The following is a 10,098-nucleotide window of genomic DNA, read 5'->3' on the forward strand; positions in this document are numbered from 1 at the left end:
GTCGGTGCCTGTGACGGCAGCTCCGGGTGCCACGGGTTGCGCGGGGGGCACAGCTGGCGCTCCGCTCACCGTGTCCTTTGCTCCACTCCACACAGCACCGCTGCCTGGTGCTGCAAGTACATCTGAGGGCACGCGGGAAAATCCGGGCCTGAGATGTGATTTGGAAGGGAGAGCATGAGAGGCACCTTCCAAAGTGTTTAACGACCCCATGAAAGCTGAGCCGCCGCTTGCAGGACGCGGAGCGCAGAGCTCGGTGCAGACACTCCCTSAACGAGATGTGTTCGACAGAGCTTGCTGAGCATCACGCGAGGACTGCGCTCAGAGCTCGGGTGTCCAGCTGAGCGGCTGCGGGAAGCCCTGCGCTGCTGCTCCGGCTCCYGTCTCAGGCCGCAGTGCTGCGGATCCTCCACACTACCCCTTCTGCCCGCATGGTCCCCCCGGTAGAAGGACCCGTGGCACCGGGAAACAGCCTTACGGGAGGTGTGCTCCGAAGCACGGCTCCGCACGATGCGGGGCAGTGGAAAACAGAGCCGATRCGTGAGCTCAGCGGAATTGCACCTGTGAACGGTCCTTCTTTTTTGTCCACACTATTAATGCCAGGCCAGGCTGCCCGGGCAGCTCCCTGGTGTGTCCATCTGTCCGGCAGCAGCGCAGCGAGAAGCTGCCATCCCCTCCGCAAAGGGGGCAAACGGAAGGGATGGCGGCTCCGCTCCACTGCGGCCTGGAGCAGTGGGAGCACACGTGTGAGCATGTGTGTGTGCACGTATGTGTGTGTGCTCGTATGTGTGTGTGCGCGTGTATGTGCGTGCACACGTGTATGTGTTTCTGCCTGCAGCCCAGGGGGTGGACGAAGCTGCTGGAGTCGCAGCGGAACAGGGAGGTTTAGAGAAATGGCTCTCGGGGACTTTCTCTTGGGGTGCACCAATGAGGTGGGCAGCAAGGCGCACAAGCCTGCTTTCTTTTTCTTCTAATTTCCTTGAATTTCTTAAGGAATTTCTTCTCAGCACTTCTTTGGAAACCGCCCAGGACGCTGCTCTGGTTGTGCTTTCCTAAGAACTTGATCCTCTTCATACACACACAAACATGTACACAAATCAGGGGAGCCCCTAAAGTCTTGATGCAGCTTTTTACCTTTACCTTTTGCAGCAGTCCTCCATTTTAACTTGAAAACAAGGAATTTTGAAATGTTACCAATGACTAAAAATAGCAGAACAACCATCTACAAACACTCACTGCACTGCCGACTGCAATTCCCATGTCAAGTCAGAAAATACTGGGAACTCTCATTTCAAAGGTGCTTATGCAGAGAGAGGGAAACGGCCACTGCTCATACGTAGGGCCAGGCAAGACGGGGATCCTCACGCGCTCTGAGCTCGGGGATCTGCGGCACCTCTGCTGCTGTGGCCGGGGGTCGGGACGGGATGGGATGGGACGGGAAGGGAAGGGGCCACATGCAGTGCGTTGTGCAGTGCGAGTCCACGGTGCCTGGAGCGGCACCGCTCCCGTCCGGCATGGAACGCGTGCTGGATGCGGCAGCACAGGCAAAACCACGGATTGATTAAACAGCACCGTGGAGTTTGTCCTCTGCTCTTCTACCCACAACAGCCATGAACAGCAGATACAGTTAATCTGAGGAGTGGAATCGTGTTCAGCTTGAACGACATCAATTGGTTTGAAAATACCTTTTTGGTTTTGTTTTGTTCTTTTATGGGATCATGCAAAAAATGAGAACAGGAACGATTTCTCCAGAGAAAAGCTGACTAAAGGTGGCACCTGCACCAGTGCCACGAGCACGGGACAGGCCGGGAGCGGAGCCAAGGGCGACACGTGCTCCATCCTGTCTGTCCTGTCCGTGCGCTGCTCCCTGTCCTCGCAGGGGGCCGTGTTACACTGTGTGTTATTTTCTCTAACTGTGTGTATAACACACAGTTACACTGTGTGTTATTTTCAGCTGATGCTAAACATCCTCCTCAATACCACATTACATAAAAATAAATTACCAACACACCATGAAAAAATTGTGTATTTCTAGCAGCAATGAGGACATTCTGCAACCATAGCACGCAATATGTGCAATAGTGTTTAACCCACGTCATGTGCACATGAAGCTCTTGGGCCGAGCCTCCCGAAGGCAGAGGTGCAGGCAGCCSTGGGAGCCTGGGGACGCAGGCGCTGCGGGAGCGCAGTGCGCGGGGAGGCCCCGTGTGCGAGGGGAGGCCCCGTGCGCCCAGCTCTGCTGCGGCCCTTCTGCAGCCCCACCACTGCTCCCCGCTGCTTAACGAGGTACAGAGCAGAGCTACTCAGCTCCATTTCCTTGCAGTTAGCAGCAAGGGCAGCTCACATGTCTATGTACTTGTCTGAGGGCTCTTGCACAGGGCAGGATGCGCGTCGCTCCTGCCTTCCCACGGCACGGCGGGGTACGCAGGGCCCAGGCCCAAGGGAAGCACGACACAAATCACACCAAACTGCACCGCTCGTCACGCAGAAACACAAATAACTAACACCCAAGGGCACAAGTTTATTTTTCTTGGCGTGCCTGCTCTGGAAACGCAGCCCAGCGGGGCTTCCAGAATCTCTTTAAAGCCTCCATTACTTTTTCCCTTTGCTGCCACCTAGCACGTCAGGTTTTTTACAGTGGAATTAAAATGCCCCCAAGATGTAGGTTTATGTAATGGAAACAATGACAGTTCGCTAACGACACAAACTGGAGGTAATGCACCAGCCCAACCATTTCCTCCAGTCAGTCCTGTGATGGATGTCAGCAACCACCAGGTCATAAAATGTAAGAGCTGAGAGTTCACTGCTGCTCAGGTTTACAAATTCACCCTCCTTCCCCTGCTCCCCACAAAAACAAACAAAAAACCTCCCCCGAATCAATACTGAGAAACTTTCCCAGTGTACATTGTAGGAATCCACAAAAATCGCACCTAATTGGAGTTGGGTGCTGGCCACAGAGAAATATATAGAAGTGAACTAATAAACTATCAGCACACAGTGCTGGCTAGAACATGCAAAGAAAAATAAGGCCGATGGCTGCAAGCCAAGGGAGGCAGAGCACATGAGCAGCGGGGCTAAAGGCCAGGACAAAGAGCAAAGTGCAGGAAAACAAGTGTCAGCTTTGCTGTGCGGTGCAGGGTCAGGGGGAGCTGCTGGCTACGACCCACGCAGAGCGGCGCGTGACGCTCACGTCCCTACTCTCGTCTCCAGAGCAGGTYCCTGGCTTTGGCCAACTGCAGCACGGCCCTGCGCTGGCCGGTTGTGCTGCTGCACGCTGCTCCGTGCAACAGCCTTCAAGATAACTCGGCTCCCACAATCCCGCTCCTTTGCAGAAACGAGAAGGAGCACAGGCAGCGTTTAGAAGGAGATTGCTCCCACAGTGTCCATGGAGGATGTGGCGAACAGCTGCAACAAAATGGTTATTTCTGCAATAACTGACAAACCAAAATAAATAAATTCATTTTTTTTTTTTTAAAAAAGTCTTTTTCTCCATGCTTCTGTGACATAAAACTCAGTGACAACTCAGTTTAATTACTTTCTTTAGGTAAATGTCCATAAGTGTGATTACTTAGAACCACTTAGAACAGAGTAGTATCTGTATCTCTTATGAAGAGCAGTACAATTGTTCACTTTGACACATGCTTACAAATGTCTTGGTCTACTCCATAATTTCACCAAAAATATCGACACTGCCTTCTGGGTCATCCTCCTGTTCCATCTCTTCGTTGTGGTCAGCCGGAGAGGCGCACCCACCATGCTTCCCCACGGCCTTTCTCTTCCTCCTGCGGACGTACACGTCGAGATGCGTCCCTCTCTCTTCGGGGGGCGAGCTGTCTGCACTGGGGGCAGGCTTCAAAGCTAACTGTAAGCAGTTGTAGAACCTAGAAGGAAATAAATGTGCAGTTAATGTTGTTGTACATTTGTGTAGGATCTGCTAAATTACTCATAGAAATTAGTGATTTTGTAATTCAATGGAAATGCATAAAGAAAACAAAATTGTTACTAAACTTTAAATGTACCAATTAATACCACAAGAAAAATTAGGAGCAGCAGTATGTGTCATGTTTATGCCATATCGCTTCTCTTTCGAATGTTTGTATATGASAAATCAATTACAAGGATGTACCTATGTGCAATTAAGGCCCTATTAACTTTACAGAAACCATAAATCATTATCATTTTCAGTGTCTAATAAACAACTGCAGTCGGTTGCACTGCTACCACTTGTAGCAACTTTAAACCTCTCTGACAACTACAGAGATTTTAAATGAACAAACAAAAACAAACTGGTCTTAGTAAAGTAAGTGCATCTGCAGCATCCGTTTGATCTTCACACCACTTGGCTCTTCTGCCTGTTCTGTTCCTCATATTTGGAAAGAAAAACATAAAAGACCCCAAATCTAGGTAGCCTTCCATCTCCTTCATCAATCATCAATTTTGGAAACTGTAAAAATCTGTAGGTGATTAAAGTGTGCATTGCAATCTGAAACTGTTCCTGTGTTAAAAAAACAACAAAAAYAAAACGCTCCTGCTATCAACAGAAAAAGAAAACTGAATGCTACTTAATACCAAACTCAGTCTGCAAACCCATACTGCTTATAGGCTTTGTTTAAATAAATAGTTTACAGTCTTCAGAGCTCAAAGTTAAGRGAACCCACATTTCAGACCTGTAAATTTTTTTTTAACATGTAGAATTCTTCTTAGATGGCCTCTCCTAACCACTTTTCACTTACGCATTTAAYGTCATCAATAGAATTAGTGTAATCTAACAAACCTGTCAATCCTTCTCATGTTCTCTTCCATTTTTTGATTTGCTATGTGTACCAGAAATTCAATATATTCTTCAGAGACCAGGAGTTTCCCCATGTGGCTCAGTGGAACTTCTAAGCAATGAGTGCTCCGCACAGCCTAAAACACAAATTTAAGTATTCATCTAGTATAAAGATATTTTATTTTATAGGGGTTATTTAAATATAGGAAATTCATTACAAGARGAAAAAAGACAAGCACACAATTGTTTAATTTGTTGTCAAGTAAAGCAGATCTCTTTTCACCACAATATTGTGAAATAGCAATTTTTCACCTTACTATTCAGATCTCGTCAAACATTAGTGGAATATCTGTTCAAATTATTTATAGTTAAGAAGTCCTTACCATCATAATTTTTCCTTTTTTGCCAACTGTAATACCAGAGTTCCTGAACCCAGAATCCATAGCTACAGAAAGCTGCAGAACAAATACATGTCAAACAGATCATGCACATTTTCACAGCAAGACTGTATTACAAATTGCAATGCAAGTCATGAATCCAGTTTGTCAAGAACTTACTAAAAATCATTTCCCCAGGTTAATGCAATAATAGTTGCATTTGAAGCCATAAAACAGTGTGGTTGGTTCTCAGAAACCATTGCTAGTTGATTGTCCTACCTTAAACCATGAACGCAGTTGAGACGCTCGTGTTTCCCTTGCACTGCACTGTTTTAGCTGCTGGAGCCCTCGTAATGCTACAGGCCATTGTGCAGCACCCACAGCTAACGGGCAGCACCTCCRTGAGAGACGCTTACCAGCTCCCCTCTACGTGAATCATGGAACAAACCCATCACGCCTTAGGCTCTCCAGAGTTGTTCTGGGAAAGTAGAAGGCAAAGGTGCTACTCAATTAGGTGAACACCAGAGCCAAATGGCTTGGCAAGCAGCAAAATGACTTACAAAAAACCTCTCATATTCAGCCAATGAAAGCAACACAGGCTCTCCGGGATTTCTTGTCTTTTTTTTTTTTTAACCTGCCAACCTGCTTCAGCTAAAATACAGAAGTAGTCAAGTAATCTTGTTTTCTAAAAAGTGCAGCAAAATCTCTAGTAAGTTTAAGGCTATGTTTTCTTCATTAGCTTATTTTTACTACCCTAGTTATTAAACRTGCAGTACAGCTGGGAATATTCTTACTGTTAAAACCTACTCAGGAGCCAATACTTTTACTTGTGCAGCAAGGAATATAGTGAAATAACAATGTCACATTGTTGCTTGATGTAATTTTACCAGAAGTTGTGCATCTTGCAGCTCTCGACACAGCACATGAAGAACAAAGGGTTCAAACTTGAATACGACGTCACCAGTGGCTCCTTCTAGCGCAGTCATCTGGAAAAGGCACAAACGTTTATAGTAACACTGAAAACGGGCACTGTTACTCGTCAAAAAATAAAGCCAGCTAGTGTGTAAAACAAGCATTAAAAACACAGCAAATTAACCTGTTCCTTTCARCTCTTTTCAATTTTTCGTTGCTCATAATGCACAGAAATTGCCTAGACTCCCAGATTTCTGTTAGCTAAACTAGGTTTGATAGAAATTCATGGCAAGATAGACTTTAAAACTTTAATGTGCTTCCCTGTTTATTTCTTTGTACATTCAAATGAATTGATATAGTCAGTACAGCACAGGAAGACGACTGTTTGCCTGCAATCAGATGAAACCTGAGCAGTCAGGGTTTTTTTTACGCTGTTCTGTACAATCAAAGACATTGAGCTGCTCAAGTACATTCCTCAGCTTCAGAGAACTTTGGGGTTACAGCAGATTAAATTTATAGCTTAATGTACATGATCACATTTTAATCTTAGTTTAAACAACRCTGCCTTGCCTACTGTATGACAGTTAAAAAGATAAAAAAGAAAACCTTCAGAGGTTGAAATTACAGGCATAAACCACGGGGGAAAAGAGGGCAAATAACTTCCTATATATACCATTCTAAATGTTACCTTAAGACTCCAGTTTTGTAAAAAGTGTGAGATACTAGTGACAAATTTTCCTGCATCTGCAAACATGGAGAATGGTACTGTGCAGTACTACAATTTCTGYTTTTCTATGCTACGTTTATGTAGAACAACCTCAAGGGGTTATGCTACTTCTTTCCTTTCAGAAAGATTGCTTTGAAGCAGTTACATTATATATTACTTTAATAATATTCCATTGTTCTGTATTCCATGTACTGTTTAGGTCGCTCTGCTTCTTATTCACATTCACTTGCTTAATTCACAATATTAAAATGTTGCTATATTAACTTGGAAAATATGAATTGCTTTCTCATATATTTTGCTTTGTCTATTCTTTCTCATGTTTCCTGCAAAATGAATATATTCAATAAAAGTCATTAGAAAATAATGTTCTCCTGYGTTTTTAAGACACTACTGACAGTACAAGAGCAAACTGCTCAAGTGACAACTCTTTTCCTTTTAAATCCTGAGAAATAGTGAGATGTGCTCATACAGCACCCCCTCTGCAGCTGCTGTCACTCCAAGTTGAAGACAGCTCTTTCTGAGGGACCAAGTSACAGGATTTACGTGCCCGGCTTTATGAGGATGCCGAGTGACCGCAGCTGTGCTCACGCTGATGGGAAGCAGGGCAGAGGAGCGCGGCAGAGCGCAGAAACCCCCAACCCAGCTCGTTGTGTGTTTGCGGGGCTGCTGGGGGCAGCAGCTCTGCTCTGCTCTGCCCGGCCGGTGCCAGTGCTAGCGGGGCCCAGCAGCCCCTTCCCGGCGCGGGATGCGTCCCCTACGGCCTCCGACGGCCTCTGCGGCTCCAGTGTTCCCTTTCTGGGTGTTTTGCCATCTCTGAAAACTCTGCTCTGGCCGCAGAGCCATGCGGGACTCTGAGCACAGCGCGTCGGCAGCTGACAGCACTTGACGTGCTTGGAAGCCAAGTGATGCAGACCCGTGCGCGAGTTAATGCGGTACTGGAGAGCATACCCGAGGCGTGCGCCGTGCCGCGGGGAGCTCCACGCGCCTCTGCCTCTCCAAAAGGGATAACTAATCTCACAGGCAGCCCAGAGACAAGTTTTCACCAGGGGAACAGAAACATCTGGGAAAGCCATACATGAATGTTCGTGCTGCCCCAAGGCTGGCTTACTGGTTTCAGCAGAAACTTTATTGATGGAATGAAATATTCCAAGTAAGGGTTTTTTTTTTTAATCACCTTATTGCTTCTAAAGGACTAGTATGAGGTAAAATCAATTCAATAGAGAAATTTGAAAAGTAATTTTCTGTTAAGTCTGTAACATTTCAGACTCAGCTCTGCTCCCGAAGATTTTGATGGAAAAACACCCTGCATGAGGCCCATCTATAAACAAAGCCCAGTTAGGACAGTGAGATGACAGAATATCTGTCAGTGTTAGGAAATTCCAAAAACAAAGAATGCACACGAGTGAAAAATCCCTGTATTTCAGACACAGGAGGGACTGACAAAGCGACAGCAGGCAGGAAGCTGCTGTGCGCGGAGGGGCGGCCGGGGCAGAGCGCGCGCGGCCGCTGCGGCCCTGGCGCTGGCCCCACTGGTGCCGGGGCAYGCGGCCCTTCTGCAGCGCCCGCCCAGAACGGGATGGGGCGCCCGGCAGCCCGCGCTGCGGGAAAGCACAAGGACCTCACGCTCCGTCCCGACACACACGTGAAAGTACATGTGCAGTGGTCCAGGGAAGGCAAAYGGCTCTGCATGTGCATATAACAAGGTATGGGGCAGCAGCTGCCTGGGTTCTGCTGCATACACGGACCTCAAGTCAAGGCTGAAGTGTCTGAGTTTAGTGCCAATAGCATGACATGGAAAAACAACAACAAAACACAAAAAACGGGACCTTTTTCAGTTTTAGACAATCTGAGAATTAAACAATTAATATTTGTAGAGTACTAAAAACCTTGTAAACAGGTTCTTCATAGTATATAAAGCTTTTTCTTTAAGTGCTGGGAAAAATCAATTACAAAACAAAATATTCTAAACTTGTATTGTTGAGGTTGATATACACAGTACATCAAATAGTCTCCTAGATAAAAAGCAAAACAGACAGGACCCACAGCTCTACTAGCCCCTCTCCTTCCATGAACACTGGACTAGTCGACCTTTTTCCAACCAGCAGAGCATAGCTGTTTAAAAGGCATTTTTCTTGCAATTCAAGCAGTAAAAAGTTGCTAGCCATATGCCTACTAAAAGGAACTGAAAATAGAAGCAAGCGGCTCCTCTGGAAAGGGCCGGGTGCTGCCCTGCTGCCTCCTGCCCAAGGCAAACCCAGCTGGACTGCAGCAAACGCTGCTTTGCTACCGAGCTGCCTGCACATCATCCGGAGCAAATATTAGTGATGACATGTTTGTAGAGATGGGGCTTCTTTTGTATATATGTGCAAGTGTATACGTATCTGTAAAATGAGTTATTAATAAGTGAGAAAATCTGTGATCCTGTAACTGCTTCAGTTTTAGAATATACACTGCAAAGAGATAATAAGAGAGCAGCCTATTTTGAAAAGTAAAGCTTTTTTTTTTATTATTTCAGCGAATTTTAAGATGCCATATTAAAAATGCAGCATAAGAGACTCACTGTTTGCTGGTCTCAGGTGCTTGCAAATGGAGCTGTTTGCAGCAAGGCGGACTCGTGATAACTTGTCAGGAAGCACTTGCAGTGCAGTGCCTGCCGGGAGCCGCGGCTCTTGCACGGCAGCCGCTCCGCCTGCAATAACAAGGAATCCACAAAGAACCTCCTTTAGTGCAGCCTGGTCAGCCTGAGAACAGCTCGTGGCTTCCTGACCCAGCTAGCACTCCATGGGAATTACAGTTACTTTGGTTCTGGATAGGAAGGTGTTTAAATCAAAATTAGTCTCCACTTGGCATGTTGCTGCAGCCCAGTGAGAAGGAAAAAACAAGCACCCAAACAGTAACTGCAGAAATAAGAAATACAGTTATTCTACACAGTCACCTTTCAGGAGAGGGACACCACCAGGGTAAGAAAAGCTCAGCTCTGCTGGTTCGGAGCAAGGAAAGGGTTAAGCACAGCTCAAACTCACTGCATCTCAGGTTTTCAGAGGCTGCCATTTAAAAGCCAGCCTTGTGCAGTCAGCCATTGATCGCGAGGCCCGCGGCGCTCCGCGATGCCGGGGCCGCGGCGCGGGGGCCGCTCGGGTTCGGGCCGGGTTAGGTGCGGGGGCCGCTCCGCGCGGCTCTTACCAGCGCGCCCGGCGTGCACAGGTCGTGCGTGACGAGCAGCCAGGCGCAGCCCCGCTTCTGCACCGCGATCCCGCGCGCGTCCTGCCAAGAGAGAGGCGATGGCGCGGGGCGCGGGCCGGGGCGGGCCGGGC

General features: G+C 47.2%; 1 protein-coding gene across 1 annotated transcript; it reads right to left on the minus strand.

The window, feature by feature from the left end:
• Positions 1-2,543: 2,543 nt before the first annotated feature.
• TYW3 (tRNA-yW synthesizing protein 3 homolog) lies at positions 2,544-10,054 on the minus strand (the record flags this gene model as incomplete). The annotated part of the gene is made up of 5 exons (XM_026042470.1): positions 2,544-3,878; positions 4,772-4,905; positions 5,152-5,223; positions 6,033-6,131; positions 9,968-10,054. Coding segments are annotated over 5 exons (615 nt in total), but the record flags the coding sequence as incomplete, so codon positions are not given.
• Between the last annotated feature and the right edge of the window lie 44 nt (positions 10,055-10,098).

Source organism: Nothoprocta perdicaria, unplaced genomic scaffold (genome assembly GCF_003342845.1).
Source record: "Nothoprocta perdicaria isolate Ctin4 unplaced genomic scaffold, notPer1 scaffold_304, whole genome shotgun sequence".
Taxonomy (NCBI): Eukaryota; Metazoa; Chordata; class Aves; order Tinamiformes; family Tinamidae; genus Nothoprocta; species Nothoprocta perdicaria.